At 39.8% G+C, this 26,095-nt stretch overlaps 1 protein-coding gene across 3 annotated transcripts in view; it reads left to right on the forward strand.

Annotated features, from left to right (window-relative positions):
* Positions 1 to 26,095, forward strand: part of LOC134352932 (gamma-aminobutyric acid receptor subunit beta-4-like) — a 180,481-nt gene that overhangs the window by 128,697 nt on the left and 25,689 nt on the right. For all 3 annotated transcript variants that reach the window (XM_063060573.1, XM_063060574.1, XM_063060572.1), the window contains exons 6-8: positions 2,149 to 2,286; positions 14,045 to 14,197; positions 19,728 to 19,972. In XM_063060573.1, coding sequence (XP_062916643.1) covers positions 2,149 to 2,286; positions 14,045 to 14,197; positions 19,728 to 19,972 — 536 coding nt within the window. The remainder of the gene's footprint in view (positions 1 to 2,148; positions 2,287 to 14,044; positions 14,198 to 19,727; positions 19,973 to 26,095) is intronic.

Here is a 26,095-nt window from a genome sequence, read left to right on the forward strand (position 1 = left end):
TTGACCACACCAACTCTGTAATCGTGTTGGTGTAGATACTGTGTGATTGCTCCCCGGCACAAGCACACAACATAAAATATCAGATGGTACACAATAGGCAAGAAAATGATTACACTTTATAATTATTTCTTGGTGATGGGTTAGTAGAAACAAATAAAATAAAGGCGCCAAATCAGTAAGTTTATAAGTTCTGTGCACAAATAATTTGATGGAGCTCACAAAATCCGGTATCCTTTTTCCACCAGTTGATCTTCTCCGAACTCTGCCGGGTCCCGAGCCCCAGCTCAGGGTTCGTTCCACTCACCGGGTCACAGCATCTCTTCGGGTGCGTCTTCTCTTTTCTTCCCCAAATCCCGCGCAAACAACAGCTTACAGGCACACAAGAAAGAATAACATCTATCCCAATTGGTTAGCAAATAAATACAAGTCCCACTATCAGTAATTATAACCCAAACATGCTGCTCCAGAGAGCCCCTTACCTCAGCAGTTAACATTACAAAAAAAAACATTTTATTATAACACTACAGAGAAGCCATTTTATTAGCCTTAGCAAGTAACATAAAGAAGAAACCCCTTACAGATATAAATGATTTCAATGAAAATGTAGGTAGGTGGGCTGATTACTAAGGTTGCAGATGTCTGCAATTTATAAAATTATGGAAGGTATACATAGATAGACAGTCAGAGTCTATATCCCAGGGTAGAAATGTCAAATACTAGAGAAAACAGCTTTAAGATGAGGGGCAGAAAGCTTAAAGAGGACTTGCAAGGTAATTTCTTTCACACAGAGAGTGGTAGGTGTTTCCGGGAGTGGAGATGGAAGCAGATATGACAGTGTCATTTAAGAAGCATTTAGACAGACATGTGAATAGTCAGAAAATAGACAAGTATAGATCATGTGCAGGCAGATAGATTTAGCTTAACTTGGCATCCCTGCATAAATGCAGAGAAATTCCAATAGTTTCTTGTCTTAGTCAATTTAATAGAAATGTTGAGAAATGTAGTTGATATAACAATGGGCAACCACTCTAATTACTGTAATCCCTGTTGAATACTGAAGAGCTATTTCTCTGTAAATCTATTCACATTGGTTAGATTAGAAATGTCTGCAAATCAAAATGGGTTTCAATACAGTGACTGATCATTACTTTATCAGCATAGGGCTCATGCTTGAAAGAGGTCATATCTTATTTTCATTAAATTGTTTTTGATGAGTATCCAAGCATATTAAATATTCAATATTCACTTTATAGCAGCCACTTCCAAAGTGATAATAATCAACCAACAATAATATTTGACTAATAGGCCAAATCTCGGCAGAAACTATTGTATGTTCTATGGCATTTATCCAGAAAAAGCAAATTCAGAAGTTAATCACAAGTGCATTGGGTGTTGCAGACTCCCTTTGCTTTGTTACATCTGGAATGGGGAGTTGCCCGAGGGGACAGGATTTGACAACCTTGTGTCCACTGAAATGTAAAAGAATGGTTGGGGTCAGTCCCGAATGGTCTTGAGAAGGTGAATTTGGAGAGGGCCTTTCCACTGATGGGAGAGTCTAAGACTAGAGGTCACTATTTCAAATTAAGATGGAGTGGAAGCGATTATTAAAAAATTATCAAAGCAGTGTCTTTGGAAGTCACTTCCTCACAGGGCAGCTGAAGTAGAGGCTCTCAATATTAAGGAAGAGGAAGATCAACTCTTGATAAGGGGTGAAAGGTTACTGAAGATAGATGGGAATGAAGATTAAAGGTTATTAAATCACAGATCTTATTTGAAAAACTGTAACCTACTTCTAGTCACAAATTATACATTCAGCATAATTTCACACAGTAAATTCAATGGTTCGAATGGCCTAATTGTGCTTCTATTCCTAATTTTCACTGGTGTTACTTCAATTATACAGCTTGAACAAAGGCCCTTTGACCCAACTCAAGCATGCCCTCAGGATGCCCATCAAAGTCATTTTCATTTGCCTGCATTTGACCTTTATCTCTCTCAACCTTTCATATCCTGTTCAAATGTCTTTAAATGTTGGTATTGTCTAATTGTGTGATTGGTGTTGATCAGAATCCAGTGAACTGTGAGGGGGAAGTGCCTGTCGCGAATGAAGAATAGATATCACTGCCTCTTCTCTTTCTCCCCTTGTAGATGGCTATACAACAGATGACATTGTGTTTTACTGGAAAGGCGGAGATGCAGCAGTAACTGGCGTGGATAACCTGGAACTGCCTCAGTTCACTATCATCGAGCTGCGGCTAGTGTCGAAGGAAGTGGCTTTTGCAACAGGTGAGCTGAGCTGTTGAGTTTTGAATGATAAGACCATTCTGCCCGAAGGCACTAATCTTACTACCACTTTGAAGTTCCAAGCTCTGAGCTCCGGGCAGTCGTGGCTGATCTGTGCCCAATTCCATCCAGGCAACAGGGAAAGGGTATAACAGCAAAATTCTCAGCTCTGAAGTTTAGCAACACTGTGACCACTTTGAACACCTAACACTAAAAATGACTTATTTTTGTTTTAATAGCTTTTTTCTTTTTAAAGTTGTTTATAATTTATGCCAAATTTGCTTTGCTTGAGAATGCTGCTTAAATGATGCTACGTGCCTGTGATACTGCTGCAAGTGTGTTTTTCATGCATTTGTCGTAGGGCAATAAACTCAACTTCTCATTCTTTTAGAGCAGAAACTATCAGACAGTACAACCATGCGAGCCCTTGCAAGGCTCAGGTGGTGACAGCATGTCATCTGGCATTTCTGGCTCTCCTTAAGTACTTGGACCTCCGCAGGAATCACAAGTGCCATCATTCCCTAAGTGTACAATCTGTTTGAAATTACCTGAGGTAAAAAAGAATTCTCATTGCCGACGCCAAGGGCGCACGTGAAGTTTGTAGCCCTTCACTCTGTGTCTTCTGTATTTCAGCCACTGCTCCACAGGGCTGGCCAGCTCCACTCTGCACAGCTAGTCAAGCAATCCTGCGGACAGCTGGAGTCCTCTCTCGAGACAGGCATCCATAACAGTCTTTATAACTTCATTGTCCCGGAGGCTCAATAGCAGCAACTGGACTTCATTTCAATCTATAAAACCATGTCTTGGCATGTGCTTCTTTCCTCTCACCAGTATTGAGCCAGGGGTCTACCCTGATTCATTGAACAATATGAAAACCATAACCCCCGAACAGCTGTACTGGGACTGCCTGCACTGAGGTGATATTTTATGCTGCATTACACCCGCAGCAGGCAAAAAGGAAGAGTTATACGATCCTATAACCTACCAATCAGCTCAAAGCTCTCTGACACACTGGACAAAGATTTTGCTTCCTGAATACTTTTGGGTGTATCTTACGGATTTTGGGCTGCAGGAGAATCACCACAAAATTTCCCTGTCATGCACCAATTTTTTTGAAATCACCTATATTTGTTATTTTGATTCATAATTCAAGTCAGATTAACTGATGCTAAGACTAAAGAAGGCATTTTTGATGGTCCACAAATCAAACAGATCACTTATGACAAGCAAATCGAAGAACTTCTAGTGGGACTGGAAAAATTCACATCGAAGGCATTCAAGCATGTTGTTGAAAACTTCCTTGGCAACTACAGAGTACCAGGCTGTGTGCAGCTGGTTGACAACATGCTTGAAGTATACAAAACCATGAAGTGCAACATGTCACTAAAGATTTGTTTTCTACATTGGCGCTGTCAGTGACAAGCACAATGAAAGGTTTCACCAGGACATTACAGTGATGGAGAAACAGTATCAGGGTAACTGGAATCCATCAGTGCTGGCTGATTATTTGGACACTTCAGCGAGAAGGCTCAGATACTGAGTACAAATGAAAATCATCAACAAAACATTTTTAGCTTAGTTGAACTATTGCAAAGCATCAGCACTATTATGTAATTAATCGCATTATATTCAATAAAAGTTAATTTCTTGTTTCTCCAAATTCCTACGTGATACAAGTAGTCTGAAATTATATTTGTGTTCAGCTTCAAGCTGGACACAAGTCTATCACAAGCAAAACAAAACATCTGTGTAAACAACACTTTCAAAAAAAAAAATGTTGTATAGTGTGACTTGCTCAGCAATACCCAGTTTAGGTTTCACCAGATCTACTTGAATCCAATCTTCATCACACCCTCAGTCCTAAAATGGATCAAGGAGCTAAATTGCAGAGGTGAGGATGGCAGCCCATGACATCCATCAACTGATTAGTCATCAGGGAAACACTTACAAATCTATGGGACTAGACAATGTAAAAATGTGCAAAAGCAAATACAGAAAAAATAGCTTTTTTCCCAATCTTTTTATTAATATCAAAATGTTAAACATAACATAGTATTAATACAAAGCTATTGGGATTACATTGTTAATAATTAGCATATATAAATAAACTCAGTTAACACACGGATATTAAACCACCCAAAATCTTACAGCATACGAATATAAGAAAAAAAAATGCAGAAGTAGCATGAAAAAAGAAAAGGAGAAAAAAAACAAAATACCCCAAAAAGAAAACTAATCTAGACAATACTAATCAACTAAACTAAAGAAAAGAAAAAATCATGGGCTGTTGTGTTACGTCAAACAGGACCATTAGTGTCATTAACTCCGCTCCTCCCTCCATACATGTGAAAGAAATAGAATAGATTTGGAAAAGGTCAAATTACATCATATGGAAGTGTTGAATAAATGGCCTCCAAGTCTTTTCGAATTTAATAGAAGGATCATAAATGACACTTCTAATTTTTTCTAAATTTAAACACAACATAGTTTGAGAGAACCAGTGAAATGTAGTGGGAGGATTAATCTCTTTCCAATTCAGCAAAATGGATCTTATAGCCATTAATGTAACAAATGCAATCATCTGACAAGCTGAAGAGGTTAAATGATTTGGTTCTATCATTGGTAAACCAAAACTTGCAGTAATAGGGTGAGATTGTAAATCAATACTCAGCACAGTTGAAATAATATCAAAGATATCTTTCCAGTATTTTTTCAGAAAAGGACATGACCAAAACAGACAGGAAACAAAGAGTAGGGATTAATGGGTCCCTTTCAGAATGGCAGGCAGTGACTAGTGGTGAACTGCAAGGCTCGGTGCTGGGACCACAGGTATTTACAATATACATTAATGATTTAGCTGAAGGGATTAAAAGTAACTTTAGCAAATTTGCAGATGACACAAAGCTAGGTGACAGTGTGAAATGTGAGGAGGATGTTATGAGAATACAGGGTGACTTGGACGGGTTGGCAGATGCATGGCAGATGCAGTTTAATGTGGATAAATGTGAGGTTATCCACTTTGGTGGCAAGAACAGGAAGGCAGATTACTAACTGAATGGTGTCAAGTTAGGAAAAGGGGAAGTACAACGAGATCTAGGTATCCGTGTTCATCTGTCACTGAAAGTAAGCATGCAGGTACAGCAGGCAGTGAAGAAAGCTAATGGCATGCTGGCCTTCATGACAAGGGGAATTGAGTATAGGAGCAAAGAGGTCCTTCTGCAGTTGTACAGGGCCCTGGTGAGACCACACGTGGAATATTGTTTACAGTTTTGGTCTCCAAAGGAAGTACATTCTAGCTATTGAGGGAGTGCAGCGGAGGTTCACAAGGTTAATTCCCAGGATGGTGAGACTGTCATATGTTGAAAGATTGGAGCGACTGGGGTTGTATACACTGGAATTTAGAAGGATGAGAGGGAATCTGATTGAAATATATAAGATTATTAGGGGATTGGACAAGCTAGAGGCAGGAAACATGTTCCCGATGTTGGGGGAGTCCAGAACCAGAGGCCACAGTTTAAGAATAAGGGGTAGACAATTTAGAATGGAGTTAAGGAAAAACTGAAGGGTCTCGGCCCGAAACGTGGACTGTACCTCTTCCTAGAGTTGCTGCCTGGCCTGCTGCATTCACCAGCAACTTTGATGTGTGTTGCTCACACAGAGGGTTGTGGTTCTGTGGAATGCTCTGCCGCAGAAGGCAGTGGAGGCCAATTCTCTGGATTCTTTCAAAAAAGAGTTAGATAGAGCTCTTAAAGATAGTGGAGTGAAAGGATATGGGGAGAAGATATGAAAAGGGTACTGATTGTGGATGATCAGCCATGATCACAGTGAATGGTGGTGCTGGCTCGAAGAGCTGAATGGCCTACTCCTGCACCTATTGTCTATTGTCTATATGAGTTAAAGAAGCTATCTCAGTGTGACATCTATCACATATAGGATTTATATGAGAGTAATAACAAGTTAGTTTATCCTTAGACATATGAATCCTATGTACTACTTTAAACTGTATCAGTGCATGTTTAGCACATATAGAGGAAGAATTAACTAAATGAAGAATTTTTTCCCCATTTTTCAATAGGTAAAGTAAGCTTAAGTTCCCTTTCCCAATCATTCTTAATTTTATTAGATAAGTCTGGACATTATTTCATAATTATATTATAAATAGTTGTTATTACACCTTTTTGAAAAGGATTTAAATCTAAATATTTTTCCAAAATATCCGTTGGATACTGAATAAAATAATTTTGATTGTCATGGAGCCTAAGGTTGCACAGCACAGAATTTGGCCCTTCAGCCCATCATAACTATGCTGTACATTTCTCTATCTACGGTAATCACAATTGTCCACATTAGGTCTGTGTCCTTCAATGTCTTGTAAGAGGCCAATGACCCCAGGGCAGAACACTGAACCACGTTCTGTTGCTTTATCATTGACTTTCCTTCCATCAGAGTGTGGGTGTTCACATTGCTTGAGGTTCACAACTTCTCAACAAGTGAAGCAGCACATGTCTTCATGTGGTAAGACCTGGACACATGTAGGTCCTGCTAGGCACACCTACCATTAACCAGTTGTGCTACAAAAGTCTAACCCACCTTCCTTTGACCTCCGTGTGAAACCAGGGATCTTATAGGGTTGGCATTTAACTCAGCTGAAGTAGCCACGTATATAGTGTGGCTAAAGAGCAGGCCAGAGTCATGAAGCCTTGCCTCCTGAGAGCCTAGAGCCTTTTCACCATCTACAAGACATAATTTCCACTTGCCTGGATGCGTACAGATGCCACATGCAAGCAGCTCAATGGATTGTCACCTCACCTACCATCTGAAACAATCATTCTCTCTCTCCCCAATGACTGAGAAATAGAAAGCAAAAGGACATGGTTGGTAATTCCTGCTCTGATGTCATACAGTTTTCAGAGTTAACCTTCAGCTGCAGGAGACATTGCCCCATGTTTACAGGAAGATTGCCTCAGTCTTTTTTTTCTTTATCAATCTTTTTATTAATTTAAAAAAAGTACATATATACAAACAAGAGGAGAATTATCTCAACTATCTATATCGATAACAATACATATAGAAGGTAAAATAAACATTAACAAGATCATACATAGTATTAATCTAATAATATATAATAAAAAAGATAATTCTCCTCTTATCATTTCATAAAAAGAGAAAAAAGATAAAGAAACTTTTATAATTTTTATATATAGAAAAAAAGAACCCCACTATTCTCTATAAACAAAAACAAAAACTAAAAAAAAAGAAGAAAAAGGGGGCTGTGCAGCCCACACTGAGAGTAAAAGCAAGAAAAAAGAGAAACTTTCTGATCAAACCCAAAATTTCGAGAATGTACCTGGAAGAGCAATAAAACCATATGAAAATATTGAATAAAAGGTCGCCAGGTTTCTTCAAATTTAAGGGATGTATCAAATGTCCGACTTCTTATTTTCTCTAAACTTAGACAGGACATAATGGAGGAAAGCCAATAAAAAACAGTAGGTGGATTAGAATCCTTCCATTTAAGCAAAATGGCTCTCCTAGCCAATGAAGTTATAAAAGATCGCCTCAGTCTTAACAAAGTATGCGGTCAGATATTGAGTATTCTTAACACAGCCAACTCCAGCTGACGTAGCCCATATAATTGAAGTGTTTGTGTTCAGCTGGGAAAAAATGCTGTACCAGAAGTCCAGAGGTGGAATCTCACCATCAGAATCTTCCAGCCTCTTCCGCCTCCCCAACTGTCTGTTGTTGCTCAGTCACAAATCTTTGATTTATGAAGTGTGTGTCTGTCTGTCTGCTTTTGTGTTAGTCCTACCCATTGCTATCCCTGTCCTGAGACCATAACATGAAGCGGTGTCTGCCCTATGTGGTCCCTGGTATGCTTCTATCAACTCTAATCTGTATCTAAGCCACATCACTCAATGTGCTGGAGTGTAACAGAACCAGATCTTTCTTTTTCAATCTTTTTATTAAGTTTCAAAATTAAACATAACGATAATAGTAATGATACAGAGAGCTCGGGATTACAATAATAACAGTTAACATGAACAAGCACAGTTTCCAAGTAACAAATATAGTTTAGCCTCCCAATCTCAAGTAACTGACCATGAAAAAGATATTTTATAAAGAGAAAAAAAAAGACAACCCCCTAAACTAAAGAAAAACTAACTAAAAGAACAAAAACAAAGCTTGGGCTGTCATATTACATCGGCTAAAATTATTATTTGTCGTTAACTCCACTCCTCTATACATGTACCAAAAAAATTACTACAAAGGATTCAGAAAGAGTCAACTTACATCATATGAAAATATTGAATAAATGGCCTCCAAGTTTCTTCAAATTTAGCCGAAGGATCCATAGTACCACTCCTAATCTTTTTTCCAAGTTTAGGCATGCCTTCGTTTGGGAAAACCATTGAAATGTAGTGGGGGATTAGTGTCGTTCCATTTAAATAAAATGGATCTTCTGGCTATTAATGTAACAAATGCAATTAGACGACAAGCTGACAAGGATAAATGACTAGAGCCTATCACTGGTAGTTAAAATTTCAGTAATAGGGTGAGGTTGTAAATCACTATGCAGAACTACTGAAATTATATCAAAAACATCTTTCCAATATTTTTCTAGAAGAGGACAAGACCAGAACATATATGTCAAGGAAGCTACCTCAGATTTACATCTATCACAAACAGGATTTATGTGGCAATAAAAACGAGCTCGCTTATCCTTGGACATGTGAGCCCTGTGAACCTCCTTAAGGTGTATCGAGGTGTGTCCAGCACACATTGAGGAAGGATTGACTCATTGAAGAATTTTTCCCATTTCTCTGTGGATAAAGATATTTGAAGTTCTCTTTTTTAATTTTATCAGATGTACTTAATTTTATCAGATGTACCTAGACATATTTTCGTAATCAGATCATAAATAACGGCTATTAAACTCTTCTGACAGGGGTTTAAACCTAAATTCTCTTCTGTAACTTCAATTTGATGCGATATCGGAAAGATAGATAAATTAGTGTTCAAAAAGTTACTAATCTGTAAATATCTGAGAAAGTGTGATCTAGGCAAATTATATTTATTAGACAACTGTTCAAAAGATATAAAACAATCATCCATGAATAAATCACCAAAACATGTTATTCCCTTTATTTTCCATAAAAGAAAAGCTTAATCAATTCTAGATGGTGGAAAGAAAAAAATTAGATATAATAGAACTTGACAGGATAAATTTGTTCAATCCAAAGAATTTACAAAATTGAAACCAAATTCGTATTGTGTGTTTAATTATTGGATTTATCATTTGTTTATTCAATTTAGTAAGTGCAAAGGGAAGCGCAGCTCCTAGAATAGAAGCCAATGAAAAACCATGTACAGACTCCCGCTCGAGGTTCATCCATCATGGACATTGAGTTTCATCCAGCTCATGTGTCCAAAACGTTAAATATCAAATGTTTATTGCCCAGTAGTAAAATCTAAGATTCAGCAAAGCCAACCCACCTTTTTTTGATTTCTGTAAATATTTCTTACTTAACCTGGGATTTCTATTCTGCCATATATATGAAGAAATTTTAGAATCAGTAATATCAAAAAAAGATTTAGAGATAAAAATTGATACCGCCTAAAATCGATACAAAAATTTAGGTAAAATAATCATCTTAATAGTATTAATTTGACCAATCAAAGATAAGGACAAAGGGGACCATTTAGTAAACATTTGTTTAACATGATCAATTCAGGGTAAAAAATTAACTTTAAATAGATCCTTGTGCTTCTTAGTAATTTTAACACCAAAATAAATAAAATAATCAGTAACTAATCTAAATGGCGATTGTCTATAAATTGGAACTTGCATATTTAATGGGAAAAGCATACTGTTATTAAGATTCAATTTATCACCAGAAAAACTACTAAACTGAGCAAATAGTGTTATTACTGCAGGGATGGATTTCTCTGGGTTAGAGATATATAGTAACAGGTCATCTGCATATAGTGATACTTTATGCATTCCATTCCCAGGAATAATGCCAAATATATTAGGTGAGTCATGAATAGCAATTGCCAAGGGCTCCAGGGCAATATCAAATAGTAAAGGGCTTAAAGGACAGCCCTGTCTAGTACCTTGAAAAAGCCTAAAAAACGGGGATCTCTGATTATTGGTAAATACAGCAGCCAGAGGTGTACGATATATCAATTGAATCTAGGATATAAATTTTGGGCTAAAATTAAATTTCTCAAGTATACCAAATAAATATTCCCACTCAAGTCTGTCAAATGCCTTCTCAGCATCAAGAGAAATAACACATTCTGGAGTTTTAACTGAAGTAGTGTATACAATGTTCATTAGCCTCTTAACATTAAAATGTGAATAACGATTTTTAATAAATCCTGTCCGATCTTTAGAGACAATTTGTGGTAGTACCTTCTCTATTCTAATTCCTAATATTTTAGAAAAAATGTTAGAATCCACATTCAACAAAGATATACGTCTATATGATGCACATTCAGTGGGATCTTTATCTTTTTTAGGAATTAAAGAGATAGATGCTTCATAAAAGGATTGTGGTAACTTACCTACAGATAAGGAATCTTTAAAAATTCTACATAACCAGGGAGAAAGTACATCCGAAAAAGATTTATCAAATTCAACTGTATACCCATCCGGGCCAGGTGCTTTACCAGAATTCATCGAAATAATTGTTTTCCTTATTTCCTCTTTAGTAATGGGTGCATCTAATGTTAAACGTTCATCGGCTTGTAATTTCAGAATATTTAGTTTCCTTAAAAGTTCATGCATTATGGTAGGATCATCAGAAAATTCTGATTGATATAAATTGGTATAAAATTCTTGAAAAGATTTATTAATTTCATCATCATCAGTCATCAATTTAACAGCCCTTCTACGAACTTTATTAATCTGATGTTTCGCCAAAGCAGCTTTCAATTGATTAGCCAGTAATTTGCCCGATTTATCACCATGTATGTAAAATTGACTCTTAATTTTAAGTAATTGATTTTCAATTGGAGAGGTTCAACTCCCTCTTTATAAAACTCCAAATTAGGAGCAATGGAATATTTTTTATCAATTTCTTTAATCTTAGCCAATGTACGTATTTCACTATTATACGTTTTATCACTTCAGCAGAGTATGAAATAATATGCCCGCAAATATATGCTTTAAAGGTATCCCATAATATCCCACTGGAAATTTCTTCCGTTGAGTTAGATGAAAAGAAAAATGCAATCTGTTCTTTAATAAAATTATCAAAATTTACATCTTGAAGCAAAATAGAATTGAACCTCCATTGTCTAGTACTAAAAATTGTATCCCTAAATTTAATTGATAATTTCAAAGGCACATGGTCAGAAATGCCGATTCTATCATACTCACAGGTAGTAACAAATGAAACTAATCAAGAATCAATAAAAAAGTAATCAATTCTGGAGTAATTATGATATACATGAGAAAAGAAAGAGAACTCTTTATCATTAGGATGTAAAAATCTCCAAACGTCTAAAAGTCCCGAGTCTACTAAAAAGGAGTTAATAAAAATAGCAGATTTGTTTGGAAGTGCCTGATTGGGTGCAGACTTATCCATCATAGGATTCAAACAACAATTAAAATACCTCCCGTTATTAACATATATTTATTTAAATTAGGAAAAGATACAAATAAATGTTTAAAAAATTCAGGATAATCAATATTTGGTACATAAATATCAATCAAAACTACTTTTTGGTTATAAAGTAAACCAGTAATTAATAGAAATCTACCATATGGGTCTGAGATTATATCATAATGAACAAATGAGATCAAAGAGTCTATAAAAATGGAAACACCTTTCACTTTGGTTGATGAGTTTGAATGAAACTGTTCCCCATTCAAATCTAAAAAAACACTGATTTTCCTCCTTCCTCATGAGTCTCCTGCACAAAAATAATCTGAGCATTCAATCTCTGAAAATCTTTAAAAATCTTCTTCCATTTAATTGGATGATTCAAACCATTCGTGTTCCATGAAACAAAGTTAATAATATTATCCATTTTCCTCCAATAAACCATATGGTAAGTAAAGGATTAACCAAATTGCACAGGAAACTCACAAATCAGGAAGAGGAACAGAAGTTTAAAGAGGAACTGGAAGTTACGACAATACAGATATTTTTGTAGTTTCAAGTCAGCCCAAGTGTGAAAAACTAAAGTAAAAATAATCCCTCCCCTTCCCACAAAGCCCCAAAACCCTGGCCAATAGGCAGCCAGTAAACTAACTAAGAGCCACCCAACCCCCATCTCCCTGACGGCAAATCTCCAATTAAAAAAATAAAATAAAAACCACCCATAGTCTGAACATTACAAGTGGAATCCCAAACACAGATGAAAAAAAAACAATCCTTTCCAGACCATTTTAAAAGACCTGGTCTTAAGAAATAAAACAGAGTACACTCTTAATAATATTTCAAAAAAAATCAAATGATCACCAAGTCAAAGTCTTAATAATTTTCTCAAATGGACCTTTAAAAATAAAAGAAAATTAAAATAATCAAGGAAAAGAAAAGGGATATTAACATAGAGCAGATATAAGCGAAAACAAAATACCAGAAGACTCAGCCCAAGGCCAAGGCTCTACAAATGTAAAATGTCCAAATCTATATGCTGATTATTAACTAATAAACCAGATGTATACAAACTCAAAAGAACAGTAAAGTAATTAAACATCTGAGCTCAAGGAATGTTCTTCAACAAATTGTTGTGCGTCGTCCACGGTTTTAAACCATTTAAATGAATTGTCGAGTAAAACTACTCTTAAGCGGGCGGGGTATAACAATGCCGGGTGAAAGTTCCTTTGATATAATTCCAACATCACCGAGCTAAAATGCAATCTTTCTTGGAATACCTCAGGGCAATAATCTTCAACCAAATGAAACTTCAGATTTTGATGAACGATAATTCCTTTCCGACGAGCAATTTGGATTAAGTGCTCCTTAGTACTCACATAGTGAAACTGGAGAATTACAGGATGCGGACGCAATTCTTTTGAGGGTTTTTGTTTTAACAATCAATAGGCGAAATCAAGTACCGGAGGGGAAGAGAAGACCTCCGATCGAAAGACTTCCATTAAAAATTGAGAGAAAAATTTAGTAAAGTCCCCGCTCTCAACGTCTTCACTGAGTTCTATTATTCACAAACTCTGTCTGCGACTACGACTCTCCAGATCAATAATCTTGGCTTTATACTGCTCTAATGTATGAGTAGTCGAATTTAATTTCTTTTCCAAAGAATTCATTCTGGAGTCCATCTGTTTCCCCGCTTCAGTAAGCTCTGAAATTTGCCGTTGCTGTTTTTCACTTGCTTTTCCAAGTGCTATCGATTTACTTGTATTCTCTGTCAATATTGCTTCCAATGTAACGAATTTCTTGTCGAGTTTTTCATCCAATAAATTCGAGATAGCTTGCAAAGTAAGTTGAGGCTGTTTGGATTGTTCAAAAGTACCTTCCTTCTTCCCGTTTCCATTTTCAGTTTCTTTGCCTTCGACTAATGTCTTTCTTTGTCTAGACATTTCCGTCGATTAAAGTTCAAAATTCAGGCATATAAAGGTATTAAAGACACTTTAATATATATAATAGAAAGGTGATAGAAAAATTGAAAAAAGTCCAGAGTCCAGCCAAAAATGATCTACTCCGTCTAGCGCCGCCAAGAGAGAACCAGATCTGATGCTAACTGTTTCTCTATGTATAGCGGCATGCTCACATTCTGCTTTCCCTTTCAGGTTCTTATCCTCGGCTATCACTCAGTTTTCGGATCAAGAGAAACATTGGATACTTCATTCTGCAGACTTACATGCCATCAATCCTCATCACTATCCTCTCCTGGGTCTCCTTCTGGATTAATTATGATGCCTCTGCTGCACGAGTAGCCCTGGGTAAGTGCCCTGAAGCGGAATGAGCCAATTAAAATTCTGCAAACCTCGTCTCAATCAGGCTCACTGACGTTGGAAGTCTTTCCTGGTTGCATTCCATAATATGCAGGTGGATTGGGAAAATCGGGTTGGTGCTGGATACCAAGAAGGGGAATTTGTAAAATGCCCACATGATGGCTTTTTAGAGCAGCTCGTGGTAGAGCCCACTAGGGGAGCAGCTATTCTGGATTGGGTGTTGTGCAAGGAACTGGAATTGATTAGAGAGCTTAAGGTAAAAGAACCCTTTGGGGAAAGTGATTATAATATGACAAATTCACCCTGAAATTTGAGAAGGAGAAGCTGAAGTCAGAATTATCAGTATTACAGCAGAGTAAAGGGAATTACAGAGACATGAGAGAGGAGCTGGCCAAAGTTGATTGGAAGGGGACACTAGCAGGGATGACGACAGAGCAGCAATGGCTGGAGGCTCTAGGAGCAATTCAGAAGTTACTGGATAAATGCATCCCAAAGAAAAAGGCATATTCTAAAGGTAGGCTGATACAATTGTTGCTGACAAGAGAAGTCAAAGTCAACATAAAAGCCAGAGAGGGCATATAATGGAGCTAAAATTAATGGTAAGTTAGAGGATTGGAAAGTTTTTAAAAACCAACAGAAGGCAACTAAAACAAACATAAAGAAAGAAAAGGTGTAATACAAAGTTAAGCTAGCCAATAATATAAAAGAGGATACCAAAAGTTTCTTCAGATATATAAAGTGTAAAAGAAAGGTGAGAGTAGACTGCTGGAAAATGATGCTGGAGAGGTAGTAATGGGGGTCAAAGAAACAGTGGGAAAACTGAATAAGTATTTTGCATCAGTCCTCACAATGGAAGCCACTAGCAGTATGCCAGAAGATTGAGAGTATTGGGGCAGAAGTACGTGAAGTTGCTATTACCAGGGAGAAAGTGCTTGAGGAGCTGAAAGGTCTGAAGGTAGATAAGTCACCTGGACCAGGTGGTGTACACCCAGGCTTCAGAAAGAGGTGGCTGAAGAGATCGTGGCCTTAGTAATGATCTTTCAAATATTACTGGATCCTGGAATGGTTCCGGAAGACTGTAAAATTGCAAATGTCACTCCATTCTTCAAGAAGGGAGACAAGCAGAGGAAAGGAAATTAAAGGCCAGTTAGTCTGACTTCAGTGGTTGGGAAGTTATTGGAGTCGATTGTTAAGAATGTGGTTTTGGGTTACTTGGAGGCACATGATAAAATAGGTCACAGTCAACATGGTTTCCTTCAGGGGAAATCTGGCCTGATAAATATGTTGGAATTCTTTGAAGAAATAATAAACAGGATAGACAAAGGAGAATTGGTGGATGTTGTGTACTTGAATTTTCAGAAGACTTTTAACAAGGTGCCACACATGAGGCTGCTTAACAAGTTAAGAGCCCATGACATGACAGGGAAGATTCTAGCATGGATAGACTGCTGGCTGATTGGCAGGAGGCAAAACGTGGGAATAAGTGGTGCCATTTCTGGTTGGCTGCCAGAGACTAGCGGTCTTCCTCAGGGGGGCTGTGTTAGGACCGTTTCTTTTTACATTATATGTCAATGATTTGGATGATGGAATTGATAGCTTTGTGGCAAAGTTTGCAGATGATATGCAGAGTGGTGGAGGAGCAGGTAGTGTTGAAGAAGCAGAGAGGCTACAGATGGACTGACACAGATTAGGAGAATGGGCAAAGAAGTGGCAGATGGAATACAGTGTCAGGAGGTGTATGGTCATGCACTTTGGTAGAAAAAAAAAAGTGTAGACTACTTTCTAACTGGAGAGAAAAATTGAAAAAGCAAATCTGAGGAGCAAAGGGACTTGGGAGCCCTACAGGATTCCCTAGAGGTTAATTTGCAAGTTGAGTCAGTGGTGAGGAAGGCAGATACAATGTTAGCATTTATTTCAAGCAGATTAAAATAAAAAAACAAGCATGTAATATTAAGGCCTTTATAAGGTGCTGTGAGGCTTCATTGGAGTACTGTGAGCAGTTTCAGGCTTCTTATTTAAGAAATGATGTGCTGACACTGGAGTGGGTTCAAAGGAAGTTCACAAAAATGATTCCAGGCTTGAAAGACTTATTCTATGAGGAGTGTTTAATGGCTTTGGGCCTGTACTCGGAGGAATTCAAAAGAATGAAGGGCTATCTCATTGAAACCTACCAAATCATGAAAGGCCTTGATAGAGTAGATTTGGAGAGGATGTTTCCTGTGCTGGGGGAGTCTAAGACCAGAGGACACAGCCTCAGTATAGATGGACATCCATTTAGAACGGCAGTGAGGAAGAATTTCTTTAGCCAGAGAGTGGTGATTCACTGGAATTCATTACCATAGGTGGCTGTGGAGGTCATTTAGGTATATTTAAGTCAGAAGTTGATAGATTCTTGTTTAGTCAAGGCATGAAGGGATTTGGGAGAAAGCAGGATGTTGGGGCTGAGAGAGACATGGATCAGCCATGATGGAATGGCAGAACAGACTTGATGGGCCAAATGGACTGATTCTGCTCCTATATCTTATTGTATAATGGTCTTCCTGCCCATGCTTCACAACCTGGACACATCCCATAATGTCCACTGTGAACTTTAATTTACAATCCTGTCCGTGTAGAGTTTGCACATTCTCCCCTTGACAGTGTGAATTTCCCTGAGTGCTTTGGTTTCTTCCCACATCCCAAAGACATGGGTTTGGTGGGTTTCGTAGCTGCTGTAAATTGCCCCTGAGGAGTGGGTGAGTGGGAGAATTCACATGTACTTGATGAGAATGTGGAATTTAAAAAAAACAAGATGAGTGTAAATATTGGTATGGAGTGGATGGGCTCGTGTTTGCGAGATGAGTGTAAATATTGGTATGGAGTGGATGGGCTCGTGTTTGCGAGATGAGTGTAAATATTGGTATGAAGTGGATGGGCTCGTGTTTGCGAGATGAGTGTAAATATTGGTATGGAGTGGATGGACTCGTGTTTGCGAGATGAGTGTAAATAGTGGTATGGAGTGGATGGGCTCGTGTTTGCAAGATGAGTGTAAATATTGGTATGGAGTGAATGGGCTCGTGTTTGCGAGATGAGTGTAAATATTGGTATGGAGTGAATGGGCTCGTGTTTGCGAGATGAGTGTAAATATTGGTATGGAGTGGATGGGCTCGTATTTGCGAGATGAGTGTAAATATTGGTATGGAGTGGATGGGGTGTTTGCGAGATGAGTGTAAATATTGGTATGGAGTGAATGGGCTCGTGTTTGCGAGATGAGTGTAAATATTGGTATGGAGTGGATGGGCTCGTGTTTGCGAGATGAGTGTAAATATTGGTATGGAGTGAATGGGCTCGTGTTTGCGAGATGAGTGTAAATATTGGTATGGAGTGGATGGCCTCGTGTTTGCGAGACGAGTGTAAATATTGGTATGGAGTGGATGGCCTCGTGTTTGCGAGATGAGTGTAAATATTGGTATGGAGTGGATGGGGTGTTTGCGAGATGAGTGTAAATATTGGTATGGAGTGGATGGGCTCGTGTTTGCGAGAGGAGTGTAAATATTGGTATGGAGTGGATGGGCTCGTGTTTGCGAGAGGAGTGTAAATATTGGTATGGAGTGGATGGGCTCGTGTTTGCGAGAGGAGTGTAAATATTGGTATGGAGTGGATGGGCTCGTGTTTGCGAGACGAGTGTAAATATTGGTATGGAGTGGATGGGCTCGTGTTTGCGAGACGAGTGTAAATATTGGTATGGAGTGGATGGGCTCGTGTTTGCGAGACGAGTGTAAATATTGGTATGGAGTGGATGGGCTTGTGTTTGCGAGACGAGTGTAAATATTGGTATGGAGTGGATGGGCTTGTGTTTGCGAGACGAGTGTAAATATTGGTATGGAGTGGATGGGCTCGTGTTTGCGAGACGAGTGTAAATATTGGTATGGAGTGGATGGGCTCGTGTTTGCGAGACGAGTGTAAATATTGGTATGGAGTGGATGGGCTCGTGTTTGCGAGACGAGTGTAAATATTGGTATGGAGTGAATGGGCTCGTGTTTGCGAGACGAGTGTAAATATTGGTATGGAGTGGATGGGCTCGTGTTTGCGAGATGAGTGTAAATATTGGTATGGAGTGGATGGGCTCGTGTTTGCGAGACGAGTGTAAATATTGGTATGGAGTGAATGGGCTCGTGTTTGCGAGACGAGTGTAAATATTGGTATGGAGTGAATGGGCTCGTGTTTGCGAGATGAGTGTAAATATTGGTATGGAGTGGATGGCCTCGTGTTTGCGAGATGAGTGTAAATATTGGTATGGAGTGGATGGGCTCGTGTTTGCGAGATGAGTGTAAATATTGGTATGGAGTGAATGGGCTCGTGTTTGCGAGATGAGTGTAAATATTGGTATGGAGTGAATGGGCTCGTGTTTGCGAGATGAGTGTAAATATTGGTATGGAGTGAATGGGCTCGTGTTTGCGAGATGAGTGTAAATATTGGTATGGAGTGGATGGGCTCGTGTTTGCGAGATGCGTGTAAATATTGGTATGGAGTGGATGGGGTGTTTGTGAGATGAGTGTAAATATTGGTATGGAGTGAATGGGCTCGTGTTTGCGAGATGAGTGTAAATATTGGTATGGAGTGGATGGGCTCGTGTTTGCGAGATGAGTGTAAATATTGGTATGGAGTGGATGGGGTGTTTGCGAGATGAGTGTAAATATTGGTATGGAGTGAATGGGCTCGTGTTTGTGAGATGAGTGTAAATATTGGTATGGAGTGAATGGGCTCGTGTTTGCGAGATGAGTGTAAATATTGGTATGGAGTGAATGGCCTCGTGTTTGCGAGATGAGTGTAAATATTGGTATGGAGTGGATGGGCTCGTGTTTGCGAGATGAGTGTAAATATTGGTATGGAGTGGATGGAGTGTTTGCGAGATGAGTGTAAATATTGGTATGGAGTGGATGGCCTCGTGTTTGCGAGACGAGTGTAAATATTGGTATGGAGTGGATGGCCTCGTGTTTGCGAGATGAGTGTAAATATTGGTATGGAGTGGATGGGGTGTTTGCGAGATGAGTGTAAATATTGGTATGGAGTGGATGGGCTCGTGTTTGCGAGATGAGTGTAAATATTGGTATGGAGTGGATGGGCTCGTGTTTGCGAGACGAGTGTAAATATTGGTATGGAGTGAATGGGCTCGTGTTTGCGAGACGAGTGTAAATATTGGTATGGAGTGGATGGGCTCGTGTTTGCGAGACGAGTGTAAATATTGGTATGGAGTGGATGGGGTGTTTGTGAGATGAGTGTAAATATTGGTATGGAGTGGATAGGCCGGAGGGCCGGTTGCTGTGCCATATGATACTGAATTCAGCATTTGAATGGTCAGCACTGGAACTCCAGCTGATCTCAACTAAACTGGTGATTGCTCTTCATACAAAATATCTGCCAGTATTTTGGAAAGTGCTGAGAAGAAGAGAAGTGTAAAATAAGTACCAAGTGTTTGAGGCATTTTCCCTCAGTGCCCAAGGAGCTTATTATAGTTCCCTCACTGTTTGCATTACAGGAGTCACAACTGTCCTGACAATGACCACAATCAACACCCACCTCCGAGAGACCCTCCCCAAGATCCCATACGTCAAGGCCATTGACATTTACCTGATGGGCTGCTTTGTGTTTGTCTTTCTGGCCTTATTGGAGTACGCCTTCGTCAACTACATCTTCTTCGGCAAGGCGCCAACGCAGCAGAGGAAACCAATGGGAAAAGTCAGCAAAAACAATGCAGAGAGGGGCCGGCTCACAAACACTGGGGTGAGTTTGTCGTTATCTTGACAAAGTGAGATCCTGGAACATAGAGGCTGGGCTCAGCTAGGCTTTCTCTTGAAGCCACCCCTTTCATTCAGTTTCCTTTCACTTCCTAGGGCCTAGTTTGACCATCTCAGCCTGGAAAATGCCATGACTCTGAATTCCGAACCATTCTCTCTGATTCTAGCCATTATTGACTGCTCCTTATCCTAAAAAATATGCCTGCATAGTACAAAGAAAAGTGAAGTAAATCATCTTCACTTTTTTATTACAGAGCTCCTAGATGTAGAGGGGTCTGAGAGCCTGAACTCATGGAAAGGTTAGCACTCAGAAAGAGCAAAGAGTTCGGAACTCTCGCAGAATGGTCTTGCTAAGAGACTTAAATAAAAAATTTGCAGGGGTGATTAGAACAATAAATATTCAGGGATATAGTGCAGAGTTGAAAGAATAATAGGGTTGTCATTGTAGTGGATTTTTAACTTTCCTAATATAAGCTGTGATTTCTATACTGCTAAGGGTGGAATTAAATAAATTCACAAAAGTCTCCTTGGGCAATATAGAGAGGCCCTGCTAAGGAGAGTGCAAAGCTTGACCCCTCTTCAGTAATAGTGTGGCCCAAGTGACTGACTAGGTGACTAACACTTTGGGAGCGGTGACCAAAGTTTTATTAATTTTAAGTTATTTGTTTAAAGTATCAGAACTTGTTCAAGTTGTGAACTGGGACAAGGCAAAGTTGATAGTTTGAGACAGGAGCTTACAAAGGTCGATTGCAGTAGGTTGTTTACAGGCAATGGGAACAAAGGCAAATGGGAGATTTATAGTGATGAGGTGAAGAGAGTTTGAGGTCAGTATGTTCCTGTGAGAGTGAAGGGCAAGGCTGATAGGAGTAGGGAACCCTTGATGACGATGGTTATTCATGCGCTGGGCAGGAAAAAGAAGGAAACATGGGTCAGGTGGAGGCAGTTGGAATAAAGTGAATCCTTGAAGGAGTGTAAGGGCTGCAGCAGTGTACTCAATAAGGATATCAGGAGGGCTTAAAAAAGGGGCATTAGAGAACTTTGGCAGAGAAAGGAAATTCTAAAGAGATTTTATAATTATATTAAGAAAAAAGAGTAAATGGAAGAGACAATACACTTGAAGTGTCTGCTTTTATATTCATTTCTCCCAATTCAAATATTGCAGTATCCCAAAGACTACTCGTTCACCCGGTAATTTGACACACCACAGTCAGTCTCTCAGTCTCTCTCCCCCTCTCTCTCTCTCTCTCTCTCTCTCTCTCTCTCACACTCTCTCACTCACTCACTCACACGTGGCCAGATTTTACACATTAAAAAACATACAAACCATTCACACTTTAAACCATTCCAGAAAATCTCCTGTTCTTAATGGTTAAACCGTTACCAAAATATTCAGTTCAATCCGTTAACATTGAGGAAGTGTGTTACTCCAAACCTTTAAAATAAAGAAATGTTGGAAATTATTCACAAACAAGAGAAAATCTGCGGATGCTATTCATTGTGCGCAAGTAAACAACATTCAACAAGTTTAAAGCATGAAATCCCCACATTAACCAAATTATATTCTGACCCTTTGTAACTCCAGTCTCTGATTTTTGTTTGGAATTAAATTAAATGAACTGTCCTCTGTACAACTCCAAACATAATGACCCATGTGATCACAGCTTAGGGCTAAGGCGCTTTCCAGCACTGTGTTATTTCCCTTATAAAATCTCTCTGCTGGCTTCTCTCCTGACCCTCATTTCCCCACACAATATCCTGTGTATTTTCTCAGAGAAAACATTTTAGCTGCCTCTGGGGTATTCCTAAAGATAAAATCGAGCTCCCGTGCTTTCTTTTCCCATGCTCTGATTATTTCCCTAAGTACCATGCCTCCGTATGTGTATGGACACTGGGATCAAACAGTTCCAACATTTTATTTAGATCCATCGGTGCTAGGAGACACCAATGTACTTAACCATCTATTTGCGGGTTCTGGCTGTTAATGATTGCGATCTAACGTTGATCCATACACCCTTGGAACACCATCTACAGACGGTGTGTTCTCCTTTCTTCTGGTAACATTTACGTAGCTCATCTATTGTGTCCCCATTGTTGTTGTCCATAATCGCATTCTTTAATTCCTCATTTTATTCCCCTGGCATGTTGTTGCTTTTCTGGCAAAGTGCAGTGTATGTTCGAATAATCAATCTTCTTTGTTCGGCATCATCATGTATTGCTGTCTGGTAACTAATTGTTTGAAACAGTTCCCTAGTATCATGCCCAGGTGTATATATCCCGATATCCTCAACAAATCACACACGCCTGATCTTACCCCATCCTCCCGCCACCCTACGAGGGATAGGGTTCCTCTTGTCCTCACCTACCACCCCACCAGCTTCCGCATCCAGCACCTAATTCTCTGGAACCTCCACCACCTCCAATAGGATCCCACCACCAAACACGTCTCTCTCCCACCCCCCCACACACACTTTCTACTTTCCACAGGGTGCTCCCTGTGAATCCCTTGCCCATTCGTCCCTCCCCACTGATCTCCCTCCTGACACTTATCCTTGCAAACAGAACAAATGCTACAGATGCCCCTACACATCCTCCTTCGCTGCCATTCAGAGCCCTAAACAGTTCTTCCAGGTGAGGCGACACTTCGCCTGTGAGTCTGTTGGGGTCATATACTGTGTCTGATGCTCCCAGCGTGGCCTCCTGTATATCAGTGAGACCCGACGTAGACTGAGAGACCATTTCGCCAAGCACCTATACTCAGGAAGAAGCAGGATATCCCAGTCACCACCCATTTTAATTCCACTTCCCATTCCCATTCCAATATGTCCATCCATGGCCTCTTCTGCTGTCGCGATGAGGCCACACTTCTTCCCTGCCCATCGCCTCCCTCTGGTAGGAGAGGGAAAAGGGGATGGGAATGGTGAGAGGGTGGGGTGGAGGCATTACCGAAAGTTTGAAAAATTGATGTTCATGCCATCATTTTGGACGCTACCCAGAGGGACTATAAGGTGCTGTTCCTCCAACCAGAGTATGGCCTCACTTTGCAGTTATCACCTTGTGTTTCTCTCTCCCCTCCCCCACCTTTTAAATCCACTCCTCTTCTTTTTTTTCTCCAGTCCTGCTGAAGAGTCTTGGCCCAAAACGTTGACTCGACTTTTTTTCCACAGATGCTGCCTGGCTTGCTGAGTTCCTCCAGCATTTTGTGCGTGTTGCTTGGATTTCCAGCATCTGCAGATTTACTCTTGTTTGTTCCTGAACAATACCTCTTTATTGCTGCACCCCAAACGGTGTAGTGTATGTTATATTCTGGTTTTGAACTCCTGCCCTGGCTCTGATAGTCACAATGGGAGCCAATCGTGCCGTCAGTAGCACAGGCTCTTTTTGATTGTCCTGGGATGGACATCCTCTGTCTAGTCTCCTTATCTGCTAAATCTTGTCAAACCATGTCTCCATGTTCATCCTGCTTCCCTCTTTCAGATCCAAAGGCACATATTACTCCTCTCTGTGCAGCAGGTTAGTCCTGCAGCTTTTGTATCTGCTTTAAACACTTTGTATGATCACTGGTCTTACTTCTCTTTTCGGAAACTGATTTCTGTATCACATTTATAGCTGCTTTTAAATCACTGCACTGTTTCTTTAATTCCTCCACCCGGCTGTTAACTAAATTGTTTTCTTCTTCCCATTTACTCCTTTCTTTAACCAATTTCTCACACTTCAGCTGAAATTGGTTCATATACACCAGATCCCTACTTCTCTATCCCTGCAAATTGGTAGCTTTTCCCTTAAGAGTTTCTACCTCCTACTTTAATCTATGCTCGTTTACCTTAGTTTCTTGTTGATATTCCGGCATTTCATGTTGTAATCTATCTTGCTCGGCGTCAGCTTTTTGCCGATATCCTTTTAAATCCTCCATGAGGTAGCCCGCTGCTACTGGTTTCAGTGGCTGCTTAATTTCCCTTTGGCAATTTTAAAAAGAGCTGAGCCGCCTCCATCACTGCTGTGTCCATCATACTCTCCCGTATTGTGGCCATTTCCCAATATGTACTTCTGGAGGAATCCCCTCCAACCAAAACAATCCTGACAACTGTTCCTGAATTCTTCATCCTGGGTATGTTCTAGCAAACTACCCAGCCCCAGATCTCTGTTTCTCACCCAAGTGGTCCAGCTCGAGTCTCCTGCAGATGGTGAGATTGATTTTCGAGTCCCCAACCGGGACGCCAATTCTGTTACAAGAATTCAACCCCTTGTAATAATGATCAAAGGGACACAGAGAGAATCTGTATCCACCAACAGTATCTTTATTGTATCAATGGAAGAACATGTGAACTTCACAACTGAATACGTATGTGCACACCTCCTGACCTTCCCTGAACAGTCAAAGAGCAGCAAATATAATACCGGTTACATTGGCGATAGTTGTCCTCCTATCTCAAATAATAATGAGGCAGCCTATAGAGGAGAAGCCATCACCCTGATACAGTGGTGTCAAGAAAACAACCTCTTCCTCAATGTCGCAAAAACAAAGGAGCTGGTTATAGACTACAGGAGGAATGGAGACAGACTACCCTATTGACATCAATGGATCTGGGGTTGAGAGGGTGAACAGCTTTAAGTTCCTCGGCATATACATCACTGAGGATTTCACGTGCTCTTTCACAACAGTGCCTCTTTCACCTCAGACAGTTGAAGAAGTTTGGTATGGGCCCCCAGATCCTAAGAACTTTCTACAGGGACGCAACTGAGAGCATCCTGACTGGCTGCATCACTGCCTGGTATGGGAACTGTACTTCCCTCAATCGCAGGACTCCGCAGAGAGTGGTGTGGACAACCCAGCGCATCTGTAGATGTGAACTTCACACTATTCAGGACATTTACAAAGACAGGTGTGTAAAAAGGGCCCGAAGAATCATTGGTGACCCAAGTCACCCCAATCACAAACTGTTCCAGCTGCTACCATCCAGGAAGTGGTATCGCAGCAGAAAAGCCAGTACCAACAGACTTCATCCACCAGGCCATCAGAATGGTTAATTTATGCTGACACAACTGTATTTCTATGTTATATTGACTGCCCTGTTGTACATACTGTTTATTACAAATTACTATAAATTGCACATTGTACATTTAGATAGAGGGATAACGTAAAGATGTCTACTCCTCGTACATGAAGGATGTAAGTGATAACATCAATTCAGAGTTACTGCCGCCAGCACACTTGAAGCATCCGCTTTTATAGTCATTTCTTACCAATTCAAATATTGCATTCTAATGCCATTGGCTACAGGTCATGTGTCTGACCCTCAGCAGCTTGTTATTGGCTCGTGTTCCAGACCAGCATCAACTTATTACCCTCTTCCCAGCAAGTGACAATCGATAATTTAGGGTTTTTTGTTCACAATCAGACACCAGCTTGAATCACACAGACCAGACACGCACACTATCATTCACAAACCTGCATGTTATATCCAACCAAAGAACACCTCCCAAGTAACTTCTTATTTGGAAATGATCCCTAGTTCAACAGATTACCTGAGACATTATTGTGTCGACTTTAAAACACTGATCAAGTGAAGCAACTTTAAATCGAAATGGAGAACTGAGTGTCTTCATAAAATGGTAGCCTCCATCTCCTCCCTCATGGTAAGGACAAAGACAATTGGTCAGTCTGCTTCCACTGTCCTTGATTCATTTGTATTCACTGATTTGTAGGCTGTAGTTCTTTCTGGCCAACACCATTTCATTGTCTCTTCACTCAACCCTGGAACATCTGGGCAGCAAAGATACATACAGCAGGATTCTCTTCATCGACTACAGGTCGGCATTCAATACTATCACCCCTCAAAACTAATCAATAAGCTTCAAGACCTTGACCTCAATACTTCTTTGTGCAACTGGATCCTCGATTTCCTCACTTGCAGACTCCAGTCAGTTTGGATTGCCAGCAACATCTCCTCCATGATCTCCATCAGCACAGGTGCAGCTCAAGGCTGTGAGCTTAGCCTCCTGCTCTACTCGCTTTACATTTGTGACTCTGTGGATAAGCACAGCTCCAATGCCATATTTGAATTTTCTGATTACACCGCCTTTGATTCACGGGCCAAATCAAAGGTGGTGA

This window comes from Mobula hypostoma, chromosome 10, assembly GCF_963921235.1.
Source record: "Mobula hypostoma chromosome 10, sMobHyp1.1, whole genome shotgun sequence".
Classification (NCBI taxonomy): Eukaryota; Metazoa; Chordata; class Chondrichthyes; order Myliobatiformes; family Myliobatidae; genus Mobula; species Mobula hypostoma.